This window comes from Rhineura floridana, chromosome 1, assembly GCF_030035675.1.
Source record: "Rhineura floridana isolate rRhiFlo1 chromosome 1, rRhiFlo1.hap2, whole genome shotgun sequence".
NCBI lineage: Eukaryota > Metazoa > Chordata > Lepidosauria > Squamata > Rhineuridae > Rhineura > Rhineura floridana.
Window position 1 is genome coordinate 276,303,999 of NC_084480.1, and position 23,411 is coordinate 276,327,409.

Sequence of the window (23,411 nt, forward strand, 5' to 3'; positions counted from 1 at the left end):
CTCACATATTTGGAGTTGATAAGTTTGAGTATGTAGACAATATGGCCCAGTTCTGAAAATATAGTGCTGTTCAATGAACTATTGGTGCAAAACTGGTTTCTTCAGATGCAACAACATCTGACGATGAAGCAAAATATTAGTGGATAGGTTTTCTTTAAACTTAAGCACTGCCATGATTTTCATTTTGTGCATCTCACGTATTTGTCACCAGAACTCCTGAGATTAAAAAAAAAAAAATCCTGGCAATGATCCATTGGGCACAGGGCTAACCTAGCAGTGCAATTCTAGCTAATTCTAACCATAGCTACTCAGAAGTAAATCATACTGAATTCAATAGGAAAACTCCTTTAGCTAAGTCAGACTATGGGTCCATCTAGCTCAGTATTGCCTACACTGATTGGCAGCAGCTCTCTAGAGTTTCAGAAAGGATTCTCTCCCAGCCCTACCTGGAGATACCTGGGATTTTCTGCATGAAGGCAGATGTTCTACCGTTGAGCTACAGCCCTTCACCCAATAGGGCTTACTCCCAGGTGAGTTGGGTTAGGACCTAACACCTAGGACATTTTGCTACCAGGTCCAAGAACAAGATGGCACTCCCTCTGCCTTTTACATGTACAAAAGGTGACTGGCCTGGCAGCTGAATCTCAGGCTTGGTGTTAAACCGGCATCCCCACCACACCTGAGGGGCAGCAGATTAGCCTATACTGGGCATAGTGAAACCTACCTGTGAGATACCCCCCTTGGTCCTCCAACACCACAGTACCAGTCCCTGGCCCTCAGTGGCTACATCACTCTGCCTAATGGCAGAGCACTTACTGAGCACTGTAAGAGTTGCCTGAATAGGCAACAATGAAGCCCTCTATACAAAGGACATTCTTTAGCAGCATGCAGACAGAATGCTATCTTCTTGAGTGACTTAAATGCTTCAGTTGTCTCAAATGGTGCAGTCCAAAACATAAATGCACAATGCAAATTTAATAGCAGTGAAAGAACTGCACTAGCTACTCTCAAGTAGGTGGATCAAAGGCTGTGAGTTTAAGCTTCAAAGCTGCTAAATTTTGGCAACATATACCTTGAATAATAAAAATATTCTTGTGCATCATCACAATATCATGTAAATGTTACAGGAGGAATTTTCTACATAGATTAGCCATGAGAAAATGAACGCAATCAACTTCAAAGTCACTTTTTAATTTTACAGTAGTCCTATGCAAGTCTTCTTAAAGGTAAGTCCCATTGAGTTCAAAGGTGCTTACTCCCCACTACATGTACATAGAATTGTAGCCTTAGTCTACTGACATCTATAGGTGTACTCATGGGTAAGTGGTTCCAGGACTCCACTCATACAGCTGGACCCCATCCATTATCCACTGAATTTTGAGTGTGGCACTTATTCCCAAGTAAAGGTGCACATATGATTAGAAACTTAAATCAAGTCGTACTCAGATTAGATGTATTGAAATCAATGGACAAGTTAGCCATCTCCGTTGATTACAATCGGTCTACTCTGAATGACTTTCTTTATTGTAAAGCCTGATATGAAGGATTTCCTCCCATAATCTCTGAGATTTCAAATATGAATTAGAGACTGTCAGCTGTCCATACATTAAAGCCTTCAATGATATATTGAAAAATGGAAATGGACTGCCTTCAAGTCAATTCCGACTTATGGCGACCCTATGAACAGGGGTTTCATGGTAAGCAGTATTCAGAGGGGGTTTACCATTGCCTCCCTCTGAGGCTGAGAAGCAGTGACTGGCCCAAGGTCACCCAGTGAGTTTCATGGCTGTGTGGGGATTCGAACCCTGGTCTCCCAGGTCGTAGTCCAACACCTTGACCACTATACCACACTGGCTCTCTATATCTCATTAGAGTGGTCTATTTACAGGATTTTCTAATAGCCATTATCCAGTCTCCTGAATGAAATACTGGATGTAGGAGATACTTGGCCTGGAATAGCCATGAACTGACACAATCCTACTCATATCTTACTCTGAAGTAAGAACTACAGAACAGCCTTTCCCAACCTTTAGGTCCCTAGATGTTGCTGGAAAACAGTTCCTATTTTTCTTGACCACTGGCCATGCTGGCTGGGGCTCATGGGAGTTGTAGTCCAACAACATCTGGGGACCCAAAGGTTGGGAAAGGCTGCTTACTTTGAGGTATGTGTGAGGTAAAATTGCAGCCTGATCTCTGGTAGCCTTATATAAATATTTATTTCCCCCTTGCCCACCACAAGTATAGTTAGTCTGCTAAAGCAGAAACCATTTAATCTGATTTTTATTGCACTAAAATATGGCTGTTTAAATTTCAAGATTACTTAATCAATGCAAGAGTAAAAGGCAATTTATTATTATTATTATTATTATTCATCTAGCTGCAGAACAAATGAAACTGCATTCTGTTGTTATGGGAGTGATCCCCTACAACAGAAGTGTAATCGGTAAATTATTGTAATCAATGTGGAAATCTTAAATATAGGTATGATGACACTTTCCCTGTGGGATCATCGTGCAGGCAGTCCACACCAGCTCTCCAAACCGTAGCTCACTACTTACGAATATTCTTCCTTGCATTACTATGATGATTTCTGTGGATTTCTGCTAATATGCCTAGGTGCCATGATCAGGACCTTTGATAGGCTGGGCAGAGGGGGAAAAATGGATTGTTTCTGCTAGGGATGGGAGAATCTATTGATTTTGGTTTTGACCGTTTCTCATTCTTTCAGTCTTCAGTTATCAACATTTCAACATCATTTTGTCATTTTAATTTTTTTTAAAAGTCCTCATGAAAATTCATGAGCATTTTAGTGCCAATTTCTCCCAATATACACAATGTTGTCTAATATATACATTTCCTTACAATGCTTTTTTGTGTTATATCACCGAATATATACATTTTATACACACTTTACCCCAGTATATGCATTTTTGTACATGCTATTGGGCTGGCGAACTGCACTGCAAAATCTGGAGAAGTGTGAGTTTCGAAGGATGACTGTGTTTCAGTTCCCATCTTGGTTCGGAAGGTGTGGATTACATAGGTTCACCTTTAAATGTGAAGTAAATTGGATTTCTCTCCCATCCCTAATTCCTGCTCCTGTGATTGTTGTGTAACTAACAAGCTACACCTGCTGAAATGTCCTCTTAGCTAGAATTATTAAGGGTGGAGGGGCTCTGGCCTCTTTTGCATCTGCCCATTGGTGCATTTGCATGCCACCTTAAAACAATATTTTCAATGTCTATATAATTTCTGACATGAATTTAAATTGTGTGAATTCCTTATAGTTACTTACAATTAATTCTTGCAAGTGTTTTTATAGTGAATTGTGCAACAATATGCAATCTTTCTAAAGATGAGTAATAGAAACTAAACTCTAGTACAGGATGGTATCACAACTTAAACTGGATGGTGAGAGGTATATTCATATTCATTAACCTTTCACTCATTTCAGAAAGGAGTCAGTCTATCTGAACTTTGTTCCTGCATTTCCCCACCCCTTCCTATTGGCTCCTACCTCTGACTCTTGCTTGTATTTTTTTCCTTACTCCTTTTTGTTAGAGGGGAAATGAGATTTCACTTAGACAGCTGTGCTTTTGTAGAAGGAAATTATCCTATTATTCTTTGTGACAAACAGCACTTGTTTATGTGGCCCTTGGGATAGCCTTAGTAGTTGTAGAGTTCTGATTCTGCTGCCCCTTTCCCCCGGCCTGTGCTCCAGTGAGTTTAACAGCTTTATGATTGGAAGAAATGCAAACAAATAAACCTTTCCCCATCATGAAGACACAGTAGGTGTGTTCAGATGAACACCCCATACACAAGGAATAGCCACACCTTTTGTACATGGGAGAAGGGTTCTACTCTCTCATGCCAACGTAATACTGTACGCCCATAGAGCTTTCCAGGTGTGTAGATCTCTTCCATGGGTATCAGTTCCCTTGTGTGGAGGAGCTCTGTGCATGTATGTTGGTGGACAGGAGTCCTTCTCAATGTGTGCTGAATGTGCAGGTTGTGGGTGCATGACTGCCACCTGCATTGGCAATGAGAGCATGTCAACCATGCATGGAGGCAGCAGAAGGTGAGGCTAGCCCACACAGCAACCCCTCCTTCTTTGAATGTGTGATGGGGTTCATCTGCTCTAGTTATAAGGCAAAATGTTTACCATGTCTGTCTCGTTCATGCTTTCTAAGGTGCCAGGTATGCACAATAGGTCCAGCAAAGTGTATGAAAAGCAAAGGAAGCTGTGCTGGTCTATTAGAACAATTTCAAATTCCTCAGTCAGGCAATAACTTTATTAGGACCAATCAAAATGTCATAAAATAGTGAGCAAGCTTTCAAGTTCACAGAACTTGTCATCTCACCAGATCAGGGGTGGGGAACCATATTCAGACCAAGGGCCAAATTCTCTCCTGGGCAGCTTCCCATGACCACATGTCAGCGGCGGGCAAGGCCATAGACAAAAGTGGGCAGAGTAACAAAAGTAATTTTTACCTTTGTGCAAACAGCTAATTTCTGCACAGACATGCACATCCCTCTCGATCCTTCATCAAGGCAAGCAAGAAAGCATCATCAGAGCTCAAGGGAACATTCCGGTCAGGCAAAAACACTCAAGAACAAAGCAAAGCAGGGATGGTGAGTGGTGTGGCCTGGGGAGAATGGGTGTGGTCTCTCAGTCTGAGGTTCCCCATCCCTGCAGTAGATGGTAAGCAAAATTGCTGGTAGGAAAAGTTGGTCTGATGCTGAAGCCACAAAGGACATTCCAGGCTTAACTGGATTAGTTGCTCCAAGGGCTGCTGGGACAAAGAAGCAAATAATGGCTGATCTCCCATTTGTAAAAATATGAAATTGAGTAGTTATTCAGTTCTGGAGAAGGCTGAGGAACTACTGGGTTTTATATTCTCGCAAATGGAGGATTGGCCATTATTTGCTTCTTTGTACCAGGAATCATAGATGCATCCTGAGGACCACACAGCACCTAGTAGAGGCTAATCAATGAAGTCTGCAATCTCATCCTCCACTCCATCATAAGACGCTGACTACATGGTGACATTGAGGCATAGGCTTGAACTAGGGATGGGGAAGGGGTGCACACACAAGCCCTGCTAACAATGTCCCCCAGGAGTGTGAGATTCTTTTCAGGACTTTACGTTTTAGTGTGAAACCTAAAAGGGAGCCTGTATGCCTGGGAGTAGGAGTGCGGTTTGCCTGTCCACAGTTTAAGCCCATGTATGTTCTTCAGGCAAAGACTTCAGCATCAAGCCAGCTCTCCCCTCTACCCCTTCTCTTATCATCAAGACCAGTTAAGAGCTTTGTGAAGTTAAAATTTTGCTCACTTTTTTGTGACTTTTTGTTTGATCCTAAAAATGAAACTGTTGTGCATGGATTTTGAAACTGAACTATAGTGTTATGAGCATGGGGGTTGGGATGGATGATTCCTGTGGGTCCCCTTCCAGCCTCTGATTTGGAATCCTATGTGTGGGGGCTGGCTCTGCTAGCCAGATGAATCTCCTTTGTTAACCAAATAGATTGGCCAGGTAAGATAATGGGCCGATCAGTTGCCCAGCAACAGTGAACGGGCCAGGAAGACCCTTTTGTCATTGAAACTCTTCAGGAGAGCATCCCCCCCCCTTCCTGGAGCCCAGCAGAGACTTGTAGTTTGGGTGTGTCTCTAGAGAATGTTTGGAGACTGAAGGCAAGCAGAGAGACTGGCTCTCTGCACCATGGCATTTGGGGTGCCTCCTGCAACCCAGATGGAAAAGCTGGATGTTGGACTGCTGATGCATTGAATCCCTCCATCCTTGAGCACAGGTTGGAATGTGTGTAAATAAATAAACCATATTTCATAAAGACACCGCGGTCTCCCCTGACCTTCTTCCCAAAGAAAACCAAACACTGGAGGAGCGCAGAGACCCCAGAAATCTCACCGCTCGGAGATTGGGGGAGGCGCACAACAATATTATCACACTACATTTTCCAGCAAATAAAGCCAGTACAGTTTTTTTAAAAAAGAAACCCTAGCCATATTGTTTCTCCCAGAGGTGGCTAACCCTTCGGCCTTCCAGATGTTGCTGGACTACAACTCCCATAATCCCTGGCTACTGTCTCTGCTGGTTGGGGCTGATGGGAGCTGAAGTCCAACAACACCCAGAGGGTCACAGGTTAGATATAAAAGTTTCATCTTCCTCTGTAGCTTGATAATTACCAAGTATAAACATAGGGTCTGCTTGTTTGTTGTTAACTGTATGTAGAATGGTCTCCACTTTTTCTGTGTCGTATATTTCTCTGTGAATGGATATTGTCCAGATACTGATGATACCCGGGACATATTTTTATTGTATTTCAGTTCAAAAAGTCTTGCCCTTGCTGATTTCCAGAATCTCCCAGTGCACAAAATCACTCCGAACACTATCACACTAGTAATCTGCATTAAATTAATTTATGGTGGTGTGTGAAACGTTGAATTCAGTGCATCATGGCAAGTATATAAGCCTAGCTTGGCATAGATTGGGAGGAGGTGGAAGTTATGCCCACAATGTTCCAGATATCTAAACAAGAAATATTGCTCACTTCCTTGAGAACAAGTCCATTGAGCAAGCCAAGCTCCTGCCTGCCTCTTGAAATGTTAGTTTGGAGCCCTTTCCAACTTGCTAATTGATTGTAGTTTTAAATGGGAACAGATTTACTTGCTGGGAAGGGTTTTAGCCTACTGTTTGATGAAGGTGTTGTTTAAAAATTATTTTTTAAACTTGGCCCAGGATGGATTTCTGGCATTTAAAGCATGGCTATGTTTTGCTAATACCTACAATGAGAGAGATCTACAAGGGTTCCAAAAATCTTGATGTTGAATATCCTGTTGAATATTCCCCTAGAAAATATAATTAATAGTTCTGTAAAAACTGACATTAAACAACTTACAGCTTAGAAAAAGGAACTTGCTTCATAAAGTTTGACCTTGATCTTGGAGAAATTGATAAACAGCAGAAATATACTGGAGAAATAAACACTACAGTATATGCTTTGACTGGAGATACACAGATCACAAATTCAGGTGTTTCCGTTTTCCTGGCTATGAGGCTTTCTATACTATAGCTGCTTTGTGCTTGATGTTCCTGTTTTTAATTAAAAGTAATTAGGAAGAGCAACATTGTTGCTGGCTTCCTCTTAAGCAGTTCTGCCAATGAATTATATTACATTCTGCTAAACTAATGCCACATGATTGTTGCTCCAGAGTGAGTGGCTGCTGCAAGGTGCTTTGAGGCTTTTTTAGTACAAAGGCATATATACCATCAAGCATTCATCATTTGTTAGTATCATCTCACATAGTGGAAAAGGTTTTGTCACACATCAGTTGAAAACAAATGTGTGGCAAAATGAGTTGCCACATTCTAATTCTAACATCCTCTCTTATTAACTTAATGGAAATTAATGGAAACAGTGGCATATTGCTTTCCTCAGCATGGAGAGAGTGCCACTGTGTGGATTTCTGCTCCTTGTAGGGATGGGGGAGAAATTCAGTTTTCTTTGCATTTAAATGAGAAACTACCTAATCTGCCCTTTTTGAACCAAGTATGTAAACTGAAACACGGCTGTCCTTTGAAATCCACACATCCAAATTTTGTGATGCAGTTCCCCACATTGGTAAACCCCCTCTGAATACCGCTTACCATGAAAACCCTATTCGTAGGGTCAGCGTAAGTCGGGATTGACTTGAAGGCAGTCCATCCATTCATTCTCCAACCAACAGTGTTTACAAAAATGTATATATTAGGGGAAAGTGTGCATAAAAATGAATGTGTTGCTGAAAATAACTTACAAAATTGCATTATATTAGGAAAAACTGCCTGCAAAAATGTGCACATTAGTCAAAATGGAATACAAAAATGTGTTTATTGGGAGAAATTCACACTAAAATCCTGATGAATTTTCATAAGGATTAACCTCCCCCCCCCCCCAAATTGCTGCAGAAATATAGACAACTGAATTAAAGGTTGGAAAAATGAAAAACAGAGAGAACTGAAATTGACAGATGTGCCCATCCCTAGTCTCATGCCCCTGTCAGTGAGGCCAAAAAAGAAACAGCCCTACAAGGGATACAATGATAGCTAAGTTATTACTGTGTTACAACATATTGGATTATTTTGTTTCAGATGGATGGTTTTTGTCATCGACACTGCATCAGTTGTGTATCCACACTGGCCTTCTTCTTAACAGAAGGTTAATTTCGCTTTCATACATTCTGCTTTGACCTGGTTAAGTTTCCTTCTGTGAAAATACCAAGGACACTCCCTACTGGTAAGGAAGAGGAATGGCCATTGTCTGTCATGAAGCTTTCTTGTCAACCTTCCAAATGCCCACAGCACCCTTCCTTGCTAATTTCTGTATTATCTGAAGTGTACTGACATGCAGGAACCAGAAAGCAATGTTAGCCTTGCTTTTCTGATGAGTTTTGTATTTGATATTTCTATATAGCAGAGATTAGAGGAGTGTACCATCTGCCATGGATATTTGGGGTGGGGGGTGAGGAGAAGGAAATGGAGAAATTTAATACCAGATTGAAATTCCACTTCAGTGTCAAATTAAAGGCATGCATGAGGATACGCTATAAGCTTTTCTTCAGAGACATCTAGTCTGTCAATGCTCTGTGCTAACCACATAAGCTTTCTATATCTCACGTTTCTTAAATGTCACCGACCCAGAAAGCAAAAGTCCTTGTGGCCCTTTTGACACAGGAAATGTTTCTGGTGTGAGGCCTTAAGGCTGCACCACTTTGCCTTAAGGGAAATGTATCTGGCAATAGCAGTGTGCTTATCCTGCTACCATCTATCCATTGGTAAGTTGTAGGTAAGTTGTGAACTTTTTCAGATTAGTTTTTGAGGAAACATCAGCTTTTCCCAGTACATATGAAGAATGGTTTGCTTTGATTGCAATGGCTTCCATCTATTTATCCAAAACTATTTTTTTAAATAACGATAGCCTGGGTCTGGGGTTGCCACGTCTCCTCCCTCTCTTGTCTCCTCCCAACAGGACTGCTATTTTATTAATGCTGCATAACAGGAAGCATCCAACAAGTGCTATTTTCCTCCAGCACACACAAGTAATTAAGGGGGAACCTTAACCTGTTGAATTACTGCTTGCTTTCCCTGTTAAAGGGAAAGCCCAGTAGTAAAAAGAAGGCAACGTACTGTAAGCTCCATTGACTTCTATGGTCTGATTCCTATACTTCTTACCAATGGAGTCTTTAGCGAGCACAATCTTAGTTATATGTACTGGGCTTTCTGCCTGAGTCAGCTAATCTAGTGGAAGGGCTGTATTCCACTGCCAGCCTTCTGCTTAGAGTAGATCATTTGCAATGGTTTAGGTCAGTGTTCTTCAACTTTGGGTCCTCAGATGTTGTTGGACTACACCTCCCATGATCCCTTGACCAATGACTAAGCTGTCTGAGGATGATGGGAGTTGTAGTCCAAGAACATCTGGGAACCCGAAGTTGAAGAACACTGGTTTAGGTCATATCTATATAATGTGTCATGGGACCTACTTTACAGAGAATGTCTTATCTTTGAATGAGTGCTCTGTGTGAAGGACTGTCTGGTCCAAGTCCATTTTAAGGATAAAGAACCATAAAAAGGGAGAGGAAGGGTCTTAACATTGCCTATCAATAGTTAGCACTTCAGTGGTACACCGAGCAGGCACACAGGTCTCTCAGCACTCTTCACAAACTACACTTCCCAGGATTCTTTGGGGGAAGCTATAACTGTTGAAAGTGGAATGGTGTGTGGTCCAGGACCACTGAGGAGGCCTTGTAGCCAGTTGCCTCCCACCTCACTTTGGCTTGTGGTGGAACCTAAATAAGGGCATCTAAATGTGACCTTAATGAACAGGTTCCTATGGCAATGGGTGGAATTTCAGGTACTGTAGTTCCAAGCTGCATAGGGTCTTGTAGGTCAATATTATCACCTCAAATCCCACCAGAAAACCAACTGGAAGCTAGTGAAGACCTAATTCACAGTAGTTATCTGCCCATCTATAGTAAGGGTGAGGACAACTGTGGGCTAGCAAAAGCCATGCATCTTGGTGATAGCATAGCATTCTTCCACACTATGATGTCCTGACTTTTTGAGGGACCTCTCATTGGCTCTAGTTTGGCACTAAAGCAAGGAATCAGGATTACAAGAGAGTTCGCAATGAGGACCCATATTAACAATGCTCCAGGCAAGTCCCATGATACAGCTGTTACCAAGACCACTACATAGTATAAAAGTAATATGATCCCAGGTCAAAGGTCACCATCACAGGGTATTTGCTAAGTCTCACATCCCAGCAAGAGGTCCCTGCTTATCATAGCTGCTGAAAATGCTTCTAGCACCTGTAGCTGCTTTTTCTCTCTTTTGCTACCACCAGCTTGCCCTCCCTCCTCTTTGCTTGTTTCTTTTTAGGCCCAATCTGTGGTAACAAGGAAGAGGAACAGTTGCTCTTTGCTCCCTTATTCACCTGCTGGATGATGGCAGGGTGGTGGTAGCGGCGGTGGCAATACCAGTGTGCTTATCTTGCTACCATCTGTCCATTGGGCCCAGTGGGGAAAAAGGGTGAACAGATAACTGAGCAGCAGTAGCTGCAGCAGAGTGGGTCTGAAGAGTAAAAGGACATGTATGGAGAAGTGCTGGCAGTGAGGAGAAGCAACATCAGCTCGTATCGGGAAGTGATAGTAGGAAATCCCCAGCCAGCCCAACTGTATTAGGCCCCAAATATCTGAAGACTGCCTCCTTCCCTAAAGATCCTCTCAGATCGGGGGGGGGGGGGCTCTTGGCAGTTCCATCACCCTTGGAAGTTTGAGGTGGCGGCAGCCCAGAAGAGGTATTTTCTGTGACAAGCTGTGGAGTTCCCTCCCTCCAGAGGTGCATCTGACACCTTGATTATGTAGTTTTCAGTGTATGCTGAAGATGGACCTTGAGTCTTTAACCTGCCCTAAGGTGCCCTGACACCTAAGTTATATATTTTAGGACCCACCCTGTTGTTCTGGTTGTAAATTGTTTTAAACTTATTATAATATTGCATTTTTATATTGTTGTAACCTGCCCTGGTACCTTATGTAACAAAACCAATAACAAAATCAATAAATAATAACAATTAGTTGCTTTCTGAGTATGCAAATGGCCTAATAAAATCTGGAGCTGGCTCTGCGTAGACTCACCCAAAGCTTTGTTTCTTTTTCTAAAAACATTGATCCTTTTTTCCCCACACAGCTGTGTTCACAAGGATCTCTTCCCCATCACTCTTACATAATGGCTGAGGAGTTCTCAGGAACCTGGAAACTCATTTTTAGTGGAAATTTTGATGAATATATGAAAGAACTGGGTAAGCAGGAGAAGAGTGATGTGGTCAATATTCCTTGCTGTTTTCTAAGGTCTTTTTGGTGCAGTAAATAAAACTGTATTGTGGAAATAGCAGCATACATAGACCTCTGAGACCTCCTACAGCATCTTATTTTGAGCTCCATATGGAAGACAACTAATGGAGTCCATCATAATTCTAAATTCAGCAGAATCCTCACGCCTGATCTGTCCAAATGTCTCCCTCTTATATTTTCTTGAAGCCCCTTACCAGCAGAACCCACTTTTAAAAACACACACCAAAACATACACTTCTGTTTGCCTGTCTTATTATCTGGACATTTTGCACATGCCTTTTGAACAAACTAAAATGTGCTTTATAAGAGCTCTACAATGTCGTTATTATATTATTGTGGGTTTTGTTAAAGATAGCCACTTGGATAGAAAGTTGGGATATAAGAGGACAATAAATATAGATAAGTACAAAGTGCAACCTACATTATGCACTCATTTATTAAGAGTACAAAGCCAGGCATCAAAACGAGTCACTTGTTTATCTCTGTCCATCATCACAATGCAAGTGTTGAACAAAACAGATGTATCAAAGGGAAAGAAGCACAGTTTAGTCCGAGTGATTTGCTTTCTGTTTTCAAGGTCTTCATTGCGATTTACTGGTGCTGAATGTTAGAGCATGTGTAGGGGACCTTTGGCTCTCTAGGTATTGTTGGACTCCAACTTGCATCAGCCCCAGTGAGTGTGATCAATGGTCAGGGATAATGGGAGTGGTAGTACCACAACATCTAGAGGGCCACAAGTTCCCCATCCCTAAGTTAAAGAAAACAACCTTAAAAAAGGTTTAGATGCAAGACAATTTCAAATCAGCCTTGGCTTGCTTGGTTCTGATACTATTATTAACAAATTTCCCCCTACTCGTGAGATATTCCTTGTGAAAAGGGGAATGACATTGCATTACCTAAAAGATCGTCTCATCCCCTATATACCCACTCAGTCACTGTTCTTCGCAGGAGGGAGTCATGCAGATACATACAATGTAGGAACTGGGCCTTTAACATGGCAGAACCTACCCATACGGAGCTTCTTCCCATTATATCTCAGACTAGCACCATCTTTATTGTTTTTGTCAGTGCCTATTGAAGAACTTTCTCTTTCAACAAGCCTTCTGAATGGAGATTTTTATCCCAGTCAAAAGCTGTATTGGATTTGAAATTGTTTTAATGGATTTTATGTGACATTGTTTTATATATGATTTGTTATCTGTATTTTTATTGTGAAATTGCTTCGAGAAGCTTCATAGGAAGCAATTCATAACGTGAAATAAAGCTCATTTTCCCCATTCTATAGGAGTAAGTTTTGCCCAAAGGAAACAGGGCAGCCTAGGCAAACCCACCATGATCATCGCCACGGACAAAGATATTACTACCATCAGAACAGAAACTGCCTTTAAAGTTACTGAGATCTCTTTCAGACTGGACCAAGAGTTTAAGGAAATAACAATGGATAACAGGCATGCCAAGGTGAATATTATCATTTCCCCTAGGAATGGTTCCCATGTGTTAAAGCAGGATGTGAAATATCTTGATAAGAGAATCTGCTAATAATCAGAACTTCAGTTAGAGACAGATATTCCCAGGGACGGAAGAATAGGTAACACTGAAAAGTCACTTAAGAATGTAAAGGCTGGACATGGTTTCTCCCTTATAGCTGTTTCCTTTTATGACGTCTTTTTTAGAGCATTATAACAAGGGACAACAATGCTCTGATTCAAGTGCAGAAGTGGAATGGCAACCAGACTACCATCAAAAGACAATTAGTAAATGGAAATATGGTGTTGGGGAGCATCTTTCTCCAATTCATTCTGAAAACATGTAGATGGGAAGGATAACAGCTCAGTGGTAGAGCATCTGCGTTGCATGCAGACCATTCCAGATTCAATCCCTGGCATCTCCAGCTAGGCCTGGGAAGGCCCTGTCTGAAAACTTGGAGAGTTCCTGCCAGTCAGCGTGGACAATTGTGAGCTAAATGACTGTGTTTTATTTAAGACATTCAGTTCTGAATGTACATCCATATGTGTGTGTGTGTGTGTGGAAGTTGCCCTTCTGCCAAGTTGATTTTACCCATACTTGGAAAAATATCTCTTCTCCATCAGGCTGGGGTACAGGAGGGGAAAGAGAAAAGAGGCCTAGCTATTTACAGTAGGAAAAACAGAAGGAAATGGGTCAAGGAGCACTGTTGTCTTCCTCTTCAGACTGCAGCCTCAAAAACTGTATTATGTTAAGACAAGCACCTGTTTGAAAATAAAAAAACGTCCTTCTCCCCTAAGGTCTGTTCCGTGAGAGGAAGTCACAGGAAAATGGTCAGCCATTGAACTAGGGTAGAAAGGGGAGGAGCAAAGTGCCCATAATTTCAGCAGCATGCACAGGCCTGCTGCTTGTTCACATTAAAATAAGTTTCGGTTTAATGAAACATATAGTAGTGTTATTGGTAATAGCATCACCAACATAATCCCACTTGCAGAAGCAAATAAGAACACATCACTCATTGCTGTTGATGGAAAACAATGGCGTTTAAACTATTGTTTTTCTCTGCTAGGAAGATACCATGAATGATGTCACCTGTACCAGAGTCTATGGAAGGGTGTGAAGACACCTCTCCAGTTCAGCTTGTTTACCTGCAGTGTATTAGTTCGTGATACAAATGTGAGTATGGTGCTTATGTGGAAATAAAGAATTTCAAGAAACTGTCTTGGAAACTACTTAAATGACAACTTTCTATCACCCCCACTTCTTCATTCTGAACAGCGTGCATCCAGAGTACACATACTGTTTTCAGAGGATGCTTATATATTCAAAGCACTGGACAGTGGCATATCCAGGTGGCAGCTATCAACACCAGAAATGAGGTGGTATCCTTTTTTTAAGTTCAGTCTAACTCCTGCTGTTGGATAGTCCATGCTGATTCCACACACTTCCAATATGCAATACAGACTGGTTGAGTAATCAGCATGGAATTAGGTAGACTGTGGATACTGAACATGTAAACAATGCACCCCTTTGCCTAAAAAGCTTTGAAACATGCATAGGTTCCAACAGCATTTCATCATATTCCCATTTTTAAAAATTTACCACTGACTTTGGACAGTTTCTACTTACTGTCTTCCAATATGCCTGTATTACATACACCCTACTGACACAAACTTTCAAAAACAGTTGAATATCTTTATTTGAGTATTCAACATCCAGGTTACCGATTGACTCCTGTGTTAAAAGATTAAAAATCAGAGCCCTTTTACAGCATGGCAAGCGATCCATAGAGTTGTCATCTGTTCTGGTACCTAACACTTCATGACTGCAGACTTAAGGCTCACCAAAATGCTTTTCTTGTACTCTTTGATACACTCTTGAGGAAGTGACATTTTTTATTGTGCACTCCTGAGAAACAGAAGAGAGAATTCACCATAAGCAATCTGTAGCCAAGCTCTATCAGTAACATTTTAAACAACCCTATGAGACAAAGCTATTAGAATGTTGCATCCCATGTGAATATATATTTGTCTGTTTATGCTAGGAGTGCATTTTGCTGTGCCTGCAGAAATAGCCTCATAGCATTCTTCCTTGTCCAACTTCCTTTGGTTAAGTATGTAAAGGCAGCCCTGCTGATCAGGCCAAAAGCCCATCTCAGCCAGTATTCTGTTGTCACAGTGGCCAACCAGATGCCTATGGGAAGCTTGTAAGCAGGACCAAAGTGCAACAAACACTCTGTTCCTTACTTGTGATTCCCAGCAACTGGTATTTAGAGGCATACTGGAGGTAAAACATAGGATTAGGCAGGTTCATGGAGGATAAGGCTCTTTTAAAGCCATCCAGATTGGAGGTCATCATTACATCTTCCACACCATTTTCTCTCTCTGTCTCCTCCCCTCCCTCCCATGCATCTGTAGGATTTACACTGCAAACCTCAAACCTGGTCTATATAGCAGGATCATGTCATTTGGAATGACTGGCTGTGTTCTGTGGGAGCATCAAAAGATTTTAAGCTTGTATCCCATCTGGTTCTCTCCATTCAAGTCTGCCATTGGACAAATATCCTCATACTTCCATTTAGTACTAATTTAAAATGCAGTGTCTTTGTATCTTTTTAAGATGAAACTTTTCTGAAGCAGCCAAATGAGCTACAGTACTACAATGTGCTCCTTCCAGATTTTAAGTACCATTGCTCATTTCCGAACACAGTATTTCACAGATTCATGTCAATAAATAGCTTTAAGTGCATGCACCCTTGCCCTATGAACAACATATTTCATATTGTCCCATCTCTCTTCTTGGGATGATACTTGCAATGGACAAGTCTTTACACTTACCACCACCATGATGTTATCTACCACTTTCCTCCTTATCAGAGTTCTGTTCCCACCCCACTTCTGCGCATGAAGCAGTGACCCATCATCCTCCATGGTCACAAGACTCTAGAAAAGCATAAACAGAGAGAAATATTTTGCCCAAGATCCTAGGCAGTGAAGGATATATCTGAAATCAACTATACCCTGACCTTTGGCCATGCTGGCTGGGGCTGATGGGAGATGGAATACCAACAACATATTAAAGACAACCACATTAACCACCCCTGCTATAACACAAGGCAGTTGATCTTCAGAGCTAAAGTGATGAGAAGGGCCAGTTCAATTGACCCAGAAGCAAACATGTGACAGAGTCTTCTTTAGCTTCCCTCTTCCTTCACATTACAACCCTTTCTTTCACCAAGACAGCTCTTGCAGCAACATGCAGATTTAAACCCCAAAGAGCACTCTCACCCTTTACCTTGGTTTTCCTGTTATCTGCTGTGGTTTCTTCAAACTCCTGGCCCAGCTTGAAGGAGGTCTCTGTTTTTTCAATAGGGCTCTCAGTTTTTATCATCATCACATCACCAGCTCTACTTATAGTTATAATAGGTTTAGGTAGGCTATCATGATCCCGTGTTGTAATTCCAAAGCCATGTAAATTGGCAAAAGCTTAAAGGAAAAATAATACATGAAGTTATAAGAAATCTGAAGGCCAGCAAGCTAGCCAGGAAAGAAAAAACGATGGAAAATAAATTTAGTAAGGCTTAAAATTTCATATTAGAGATCACCCTGCCAAACAGCGCAATCCAGCGGACTGGTAGCTGGCAGGAGGGGGGCTGGTGGAGGAGGAGGAGCTGGTAGGAATCTCCACAGCATCCAGGCTATTTGTCAGACCGTATCTCCCTATATGAGCCTGCCCGGGCCCTGAGATCTTCAGGAGAGGCCCTTCTCTCAGTCCCAACACCTTCACAAGCACGACTGGTGGGGACGCGAGATAGGGCCTTCTCGGTGGCTGCTCCTAGGTTCTGGAACTCCCTTCCTAGGGAGGCACAAATGGCCACCTCCTTGCCATCCTTCCGTCAGCAAGTAAAGACTTTTTTATTCCGACAGGCTTTTGGGATAGAAGGTGTTTAGGATTGGGCTCTACAAGGTTTGTTTTATTGTTTTATGCTATTATTTGTATTATTTTAATTTGTTTTTTAGTATTTTAAGTGCCTGTTTCATGGTTTTAAGGTTGCCTATAGTTTAAATGTATTTTAATTGTATGTTTTTGTATGCTTTTAACTACATGTAGTTTTATCTGTAAGCCGTCCTGAGTTCCAGTTTGAAAAAAGGGTGGGGTAAAAATAAAGTTTCATTAATTCATTCATTTGCCACTCGGGGGGAGCTTGAATGGAGGCTCCATTGGGAGGTGGCTGGGAAGAGCTGGCCCCTATGAACAGGCTTACCAGGGGGTAAGCGGTCCCTGTCGGCTACCATGGGACTATATTTACTGTGCCAGCAGAATTCTCGTGGGGATTGGGACCACTTTGAGGTGGACTTAGATATTGCGTAAGATATTGTCCCACTCCCAGAATGCCCTGTCTTCAGGGCTACTGCCAGCTTCTGCCAGCTCTCCATCTGCTGGGCTTGCCGTCCCCACTGGACACCTGGCAGTGGCAGCAGGTCCTGACGGCACCGCAGCTCAGCCAGCATGGGGGGGGGGGTTTCCTGGCAGAGCCAAGCCTGCCACCTCTGCCAGGGATTCACCTCATCCAATTTCCCCAAACTGGCGCAAAATCAAGTTGGACTGCACCCTTAGTTATTCCAGTGCGCTGCCACTGCTGCTACAACTTGCTATAGATTATGATGTTTCTTTCTAGTAGCTATTAAGCATTTGGAATTGTGCAGCCCAAGTCTTCAAACACAAGAAGAGCCTGCTTGATGAGGGCTATGCCCCATCTAGTCCAGCATCCTGTTTTCACAGTGCCCAACCAGATGTCTATGGGAAGCCCACAAGCAGGACCTGAGCACAAGAGCACTCCCCACTCCTGGGGTTTTCGGCAGTTAGTATTGAGAAGTATACTGCCGCCGACCTACAACTGAAGCCTTGATGTATTTAAAAGCTACATTTTCAGGACAAGCTAGCAACTGATTTCCAGCCTACCCAGACAGAAGCGCTAGGCAAAGGTAGTCAGCTGTTTTCTGCATATACGCAAGCCTGTTTTTGACATTGGGATTACTGCATGCTGTCAAACAACTAGTTTCCATGACTGGCTACTTGTTGCCAGGTTGCATCCTGGAGATTCCCACTGCACCCTGAAAGCCACCACTGCATGCATGAGTAAGCAGCTGCAGCTTCTACATCAGGGGTGGGAAACCACTGGCTTGCCAGATGTTGTTGGACTCCAACTCCCATCATCCCCAGCCAGTGTGACCAATGGTCAGGGATTATGGGAGTTGTAGTCCAGCAACATGGGGGGGGAATGGTACAGGTTCCCCATGTCTACCCTATATATTTGCTGCCCTCCACATAATCTAGCCCCTTCTTCCCCCGGAAGAAGCAAGACCCCATACAGGGAGGCAATGATGACAATACATGGGGAAAGTGGGCAAGAGAAACTGTACCTGTATTTTCCCTGTTTAGCAGCAGCTTTTAAAAAAGATACAGGAGACTATCTGGGTTGCAATCTGGCAAGGTTTTCAAGCACAGAATCTAGCTGCAAGTTGTCCACAGAAGCGTGAAACCCAACTTGTCTTTTTAGCAACTCTATGAGGACTAGAATCATAGAATAGTAGAGTTGGAAGGGGCCTATATGGCCATCGAGTCCAACCCACCAAGTCTCAGAAATTTGAGCTGAGAGAGTTATCAAAACCAACTTTACATGGGCAAAGACTGCTTCATCATTTTCAGTTTACTTTGGATTCCAAGAATATTCACACTATAGTGCAAATCGGTGTAGGTTGCCATGCCCGTAGCTTACCAAATTCCTGTAGAATGTTATCCGACAAGAAGTCCCTTTGAAGTTGGACAATAAGCTACTTACTTGAATCTGGCTGTGAACTGCAGCTGTTGATCAAAAGGTTGTAATAATATACTTATGGCATTCAGCAAAGGCTAACTAGGAATTAAGCCCAGTGGAACTTGCTGTTTCCTTCTGGGTAAGCACATTTAAGACTGTGCTGAAACACTCATTAGAAAAAATTACATTAAGAGGCAATCCATACATTCAGAACAGCAGATATTTGAGTATTCCCCCAAGTGTAAGGCCCCCCAAGCTACAAGTATGTAGGAAGGTAGCACATCAGGGAGACACCTAGGCCAGTATTCATTTTCTACATTAACTGTGAAGTAATGGAGCCAGTGTGGCATAGTGGTTAAGGCAGCCTTTCCCAACCAGTGTGCCTCCAGATGTTGTTAGACCACAACTCCCATCAGCCTCAGCCAGCATTGCCAATGGTCAGGAAAGATGGGAATTGTAGTCCAGCAACATCTGGAGGCACACTGGTTGGGAAAGGCTGGGTTAAGGTGTTGGACTACGACCTGGGAGACCAGGGTTTGAATCCCCACACAGCCATGAAACTCACTGGGTGACCTTGGGCCAGTCACTGCCTCTCATCCTCATGAAAACCCTATTCACAGGATTGCCATAAGTCAGAATTGACTTGAAGGCAATACATTTACATTTAATGCAGATAGTAGAAGGTAACCTGCTGTATGCAAAATGAATGGAATTATGGCAAAAAACATAAAAAGATCCCTGTTGAATCAGGCCAAGAATCCATCTAATCCAACATTCCACTCTCACAGTGGCCGCCAGCCACGCAGATGTCCATGAGAAGCCTGCTAGCAGGACCCAAATACAAAGGGCTTTCCCTATTTGTAATTCCCAGCACCTGGTATTCAGAGGCATACTGCCGCCATTCCACCGAGCTGATGGCCTACAGTCCTGGCCTACAAGCTCTACAGACAGAAAAGTCAAGTAAACTCAAGCTTAATTCTCGCATAAGACACCCTCCATGTTGCAATTCTCATTTCAGAGTACAACATTTTGAAAACACAGTACAGGTGTGATGGATTTGCTGAAAGACCAAGCAACAGTGTTTTATGGTTGAAGTTCAGCACTGTAGGGAACTTTTATAGGCGAAAGCCTAGTCTTCAAAACAAGGTTTGAAGCAACAATAATAGACATCAAAGAACCCCCCCCCGATAATTTCTCTTGAAAGAAGTCATCTCTTAGGATTAAAGACCATATCATTTATTATATGTTAGCTCAAACATTATGCACAATAGAGATACACTATGAAAACTGCATTACAGATAGCCTTACTAAATGCTTTTTATCACTGGATGCTTCTAAATTAATCCTGTATTTTTTTAAGTAATAAAGGTGCTTAGAAAGCATTTCTTACCAAAAGCCTGAGTGTAGTCACTTAAGTTTAAATGAGAAACAAACTTCCAGGTCCCTACAAAATATTCCAGCATCTTGCTAACACTATAACTTAAAAACCCTTCTGTGTAATAAAAACACTCTCCCAATAGAGAGTAAAGACTTTACCAGAGTAAAGACTTTACCAGAATAAAAAGGCCCTACCAAATAATTTCAGGTCATGTGACCTGGGCTAATCAATAAGGATCAGGTATGCAAGTATGCTAACAACCAGATATAGGGTAAATGTCCTTAATTCAGTCCTTACTGTATAAATTTAATTTTAAATGTTTCCATTTAATTTAATTTCATTTAATAGGAAGATGCATAAATATTTGCACTGAAAGTTTTGATTTCTTTCTGCTTATAAGGAGTAAAACAAAACTATGTGAGATATTAATAGAGATCCTACACTTTGAAGCTGCAGCAAGTTCATTTCCAGATCCTGGTGCTGTAATTACTTAAGGCTGCAGTCTTAAATATGTTAAGCTTAGAAGCAGGTGTGCCACCTGTTTTCTCGGTAGTCCTGTGTCTCTAATACAGTGTTTCTCAATCGGTGTGCCTCCAGATGTTGTTGGGCCGCAATTCCCATCTTTCCTGACCATTGGCAATGTTGGCTGAGGCTGATGGGAGTTGTGGTCCAACAACATCTGGAGGCACACTGGTTGAGAAACACTGCTCTAATAGGTGGCCAGATATAAATGAGGACAAGGTTCTTGCACATTTAAAAGTTGTGCAGAATATTTGCTGACATGGGTTATTTATTTTGGTCTTGCCCTAAAATAAGAATCTTCTGTTATATAGTCTTTGGATATCTAAAATATTAGCTTGATTGGAGAACTGAGAAATGATAACACATCTTTTGACAGCTGCTCATATGACTGTTTGTTAAAACAGGGTAAACAAGAACCCTAACATTAGAGGGTTGGATCTAAAGGGTATGGGACATGGTCTATATGGCAAAACTTTCTAGCCCTGTGGGTGAGACAAGTAAATAATATTTTCATTGAAAAATTGAATGCTTTTGACATACAACAGTGCAATAAATTGTATGTACTATTGAAAACACTGTTAAATAGGGAGCAATTAAAAACTGTATATATTGATTAAAAATTGTACGAATATGCATTGTTTATCATTTATGTTATGAAAACACAATTTTAAAAGCTGTGTAGAAAAAGAATTCGACACCTCTCTTATGACCTTGCAACACCATTAAAATCAGAGAATAATATGATGATTTTAACATCTGCTAAAATTCCCTCTTCTGCAGAACTTTTAAAGGTGCAGGAACCCTTTCTTCTTTTGCACCTGGACACCGTAGTATTTAACAAAAAATAAATTAACAAAAAGAAATTGCTGCTAGTGTAGCATGTTGTAGCATACACAGAAAATTATGGAGAAAATCTCACTTATATTTTTGGGGTACTGAGATGCTGCTAAAGGAGATGACCCTTAAAAAAGATAAACTAATGTAAAGCACCTAGATGGATAACTGCATGCAATGAATTTCAAAAGCAATGTTAAGAAAGCCTGCATTTCTTGCAGAATTTGTGCATGTTTGAAACAAGGTTTGCCATGCAGTAATTTTTCATTCAGTTTAAATCTCACTGAATAGTGGATAGATATTCACAGTTCAACTTCAGTGCATTATTTCTCCAGATCTTAAACAGGTGCATTTGTTGTAGAGGAAGGAGTCAGCTGTCTGCATAGTGAAAGAGGAACCTTCCAGTCTAAAGAGAGAGATGGGATTACAAGTGGGGAAATGTGGCAAGGTAGATGGACAGAATGAAAGCATCTGGCACAAACACAAAGATGTGGTTGACAAATGTGTTACTTGTGAACACATCCTCCAAGTGCTAATAGTTTTAAATCAGACATCCTGGAACAGCATCTGAATGAATATAAATGTGGCTGAGTTTTTGCAGGGTGTATACTTTCAGCACAAGGAGATGGGGCTTGCAGAGGAAAAGCCAGATGACAGCAACTAAAGGTGTGTAGCTCAGGGAAGCAGCATAGTTTTTGGACATGGAAATGTGGGCAGGCTGCTGGCACCATACATTTCACGATGGAGCCATGTGGCAGGCCTTATGCTGACAAGTGGGAGGTGGGCAATCCAAGAGCCTGACTGCATGCTGTCTCATGGGATTTGGGGCCCAGTGACAGTGAATTCAGACTTCATGATAAACCACGATTCATTGCAAGATGGGTAACTTTTTTTCTGTCAAGGGTCATATTAGCTCAAAGGAAACCTTTCAACGGGGCATGAAAGTAGGCCAGTCCAGTGTAAGTCTTTTGCAGTTTGTCCAGTGTAAGTTTTTTTTTGTGGAGGAAAACCCCCCCTAACTCTTGTCTGGGGATAGAGAGAGCCTAAAGTTTTGTGGTGGCAGCTTGATGACTGGCTTACTCAGACCAGCAGTTGTGGAAAGAAGTAAAAGGCCTTCCAGCCCTTCCATTACATAAGATGTATTAGGGATGTGAGCAATTCTATTGATCTCTTGCCTCCATTTTCCATTGCAGCTGGGACAATTGTTTTAAAAAACTGTTGTATTTCAGTAAAGGCCGAATCTGTTAGTGTGAGTGAAAAACAGATTATCCATGTGTTTGACTTTGTATGGACCAGCCTTCCCCAGCTTCATATCCCCCCGATGTTGTTGAATTGCAGCTGTTGTTATTGGCCATGCTAGCTGGGGCTGATGGGAGTTGTAGTCCAAAACATCTGGAGGGCACCAGGTTAAGGAAGCTGGAGTAGACTTTCTGGTGTTTGTTAAAGATCATGGGAAGCTGCTTTATAGTCTGCCTAGCTCTGTACTGTCCTTGTGAGGATAAGAGGGGAAGAAATATGTACACCACCTTCAGTTCCTTGGAAGAAAGGTGAGGTATAAATGTAATATACATACTAACTGGTAGTGGCTCTCCAAGATCTCAGGCAGGCCTCTTTCCTAGCCCTGCTTGGGAATGTCAAGGGTTAGACCAGGGTTCGAATCCCCACACAGCCATGAAGCTCACTGGATGACCTTGGGCCAGCCACTGCCTCTCAGCCTCAGAGGAAGGCAATGGTAAATCACCTCTGAATGCTGCTTACCATGAAAACCCTATTCATAGGGTTGCCATAAGTTGGGGTCGACTTGAAGGCAATCCATTTCCATTTTGCACCCTAAAAGTGAATCCTCTGGTTAAATTGATATTAAAAAGCCACAAAGTGTTTGGATTTGATGTGGGTACAGGCTAGTAGCTGCTTACCAAACAGAACTAAAAGATCTATGTTAATTGCATAGATGAAAGTGTAAGACTTCATGAAGCTATCTGTAAGGACTT

General features: G+C 41.9%; 2 protein-coding genes across 3 annotated transcripts; one reads left to right on the forward strand and one right to left on the reverse strand.

Annotated features, from left to right (window-relative positions):
- Window positions 1–8,156: 8,156 nt before the first annotated feature.
- Window positions 8,157–14,241, forward strand: LOC133372968 (myelin P2 protein-like). Of its 2 annotated transcripts, XM_061602264.1 has the most exons (7): window positions 8,157–8,292; window positions 11,241–11,352; window positions 12,690–12,862; window positions 13,078–13,175; window positions 13,396–13,403; window positions 13,942–14,044; window positions 14,147–14,241. In XM_061602264.1, exons 2-6 carry the CDS (start codon window positions 11,280–11,282, stop codon window positions 13,986–13,988), a joined length of 399 nt encoding a protein of 132 aa, XP_061458248.1. In that variant the 5' UTR covers window positions 8,157–8,292; window positions 11,241–11,279; the 3' UTR covers window positions 13,989–14,044; window positions 14,147–14,241. The 2 variants fall into 2 exon arrangements, with proteins under 2 accessions (XP_061458248.1, XP_061458249.1); XM_061602265.1 differs by lacking the exons at window positions 13,078–13,175; window positions 13,396–13,403; window positions 14,147–14,241 and having other exon boundaries at window positions 13,938–14,062.
- Window positions 14,242–14,542: 301 nt separating this feature from the next.
- LOC133372965 (myelin P2 protein-like) lies at window positions 14,543–20,343 on the reverse strand. The gene is made up of 4 exons (XM_061602252.1): window positions 20,077–20,343; window positions 16,163–16,353; window positions 15,706–15,810; window positions 14,543–14,776 (listed from the first exon to the last, which is right to left on the reverse strand). Exons 1-4 carry the CDS (start codon window positions 20,147–20,149, stop codon window positions 14,702–14,704), a joined length of 444 nt encoding a protein of 147 aa, XP_061458236.1. The 5' UTR covers window positions 20,150–20,343; the 3' UTR covers window positions 14,543–14,701.
- Between the last annotated feature and the right edge of the window lie 3,068 nt (window positions 20,344–23,411).

What these genes read in the sequence shown, in the direction of transcription:
- LOC133372965 (XM_061602252.1), bottom strand. Translation starts at nt 20,149, where the DNA reads ATGCTGGAATATTTTGTAGGGACCTGGAAGTTTGTTTCTCATTTAAAC. An exon ending in CAGATAACAGGAAAACCAAG is followed by an intron (nt 15,811 to 16,162) that starts GTAAAGGGTGAG and finishes ATGCTTTTCTAG; the next exon opens with AGTCTTGTGACCATGGAGGA. An exon ending in TAGATAACATCATGGTGGTG is followed by an intron (nt 14,777 to 15,705) that starts GTAAGTGTAAAG and finishes TCTGTTTCTCAG; the next exon opens with GAGTGCACAATAAAAAATGT.
- LOC133372968 (XM_061602264.1), top strand. Translation starts at nt 11,280, where the DNA reads ATGGCTGAGGAGTTCTCAGGAACCTGGAAACTCATTTTTAGTGGAAAT. An exon ending in TGAATATATGAAAGAACTGG is followed by an intron (nt 11,353 to 12,689) that starts GTAAGCAGGAGA and finishes CCCATTCTATAG; the next exon opens with GAGTAAGTTTTGCCCAAAGG. An exon ending in TGGATAACAGGCATGCCAAG is followed by an intron (nt 12,863 to 13,077) that starts GTGAATATTATC and finishes CGTCTTTTTTAG; the next exon opens with AGCATTATAACAAGGGACAA.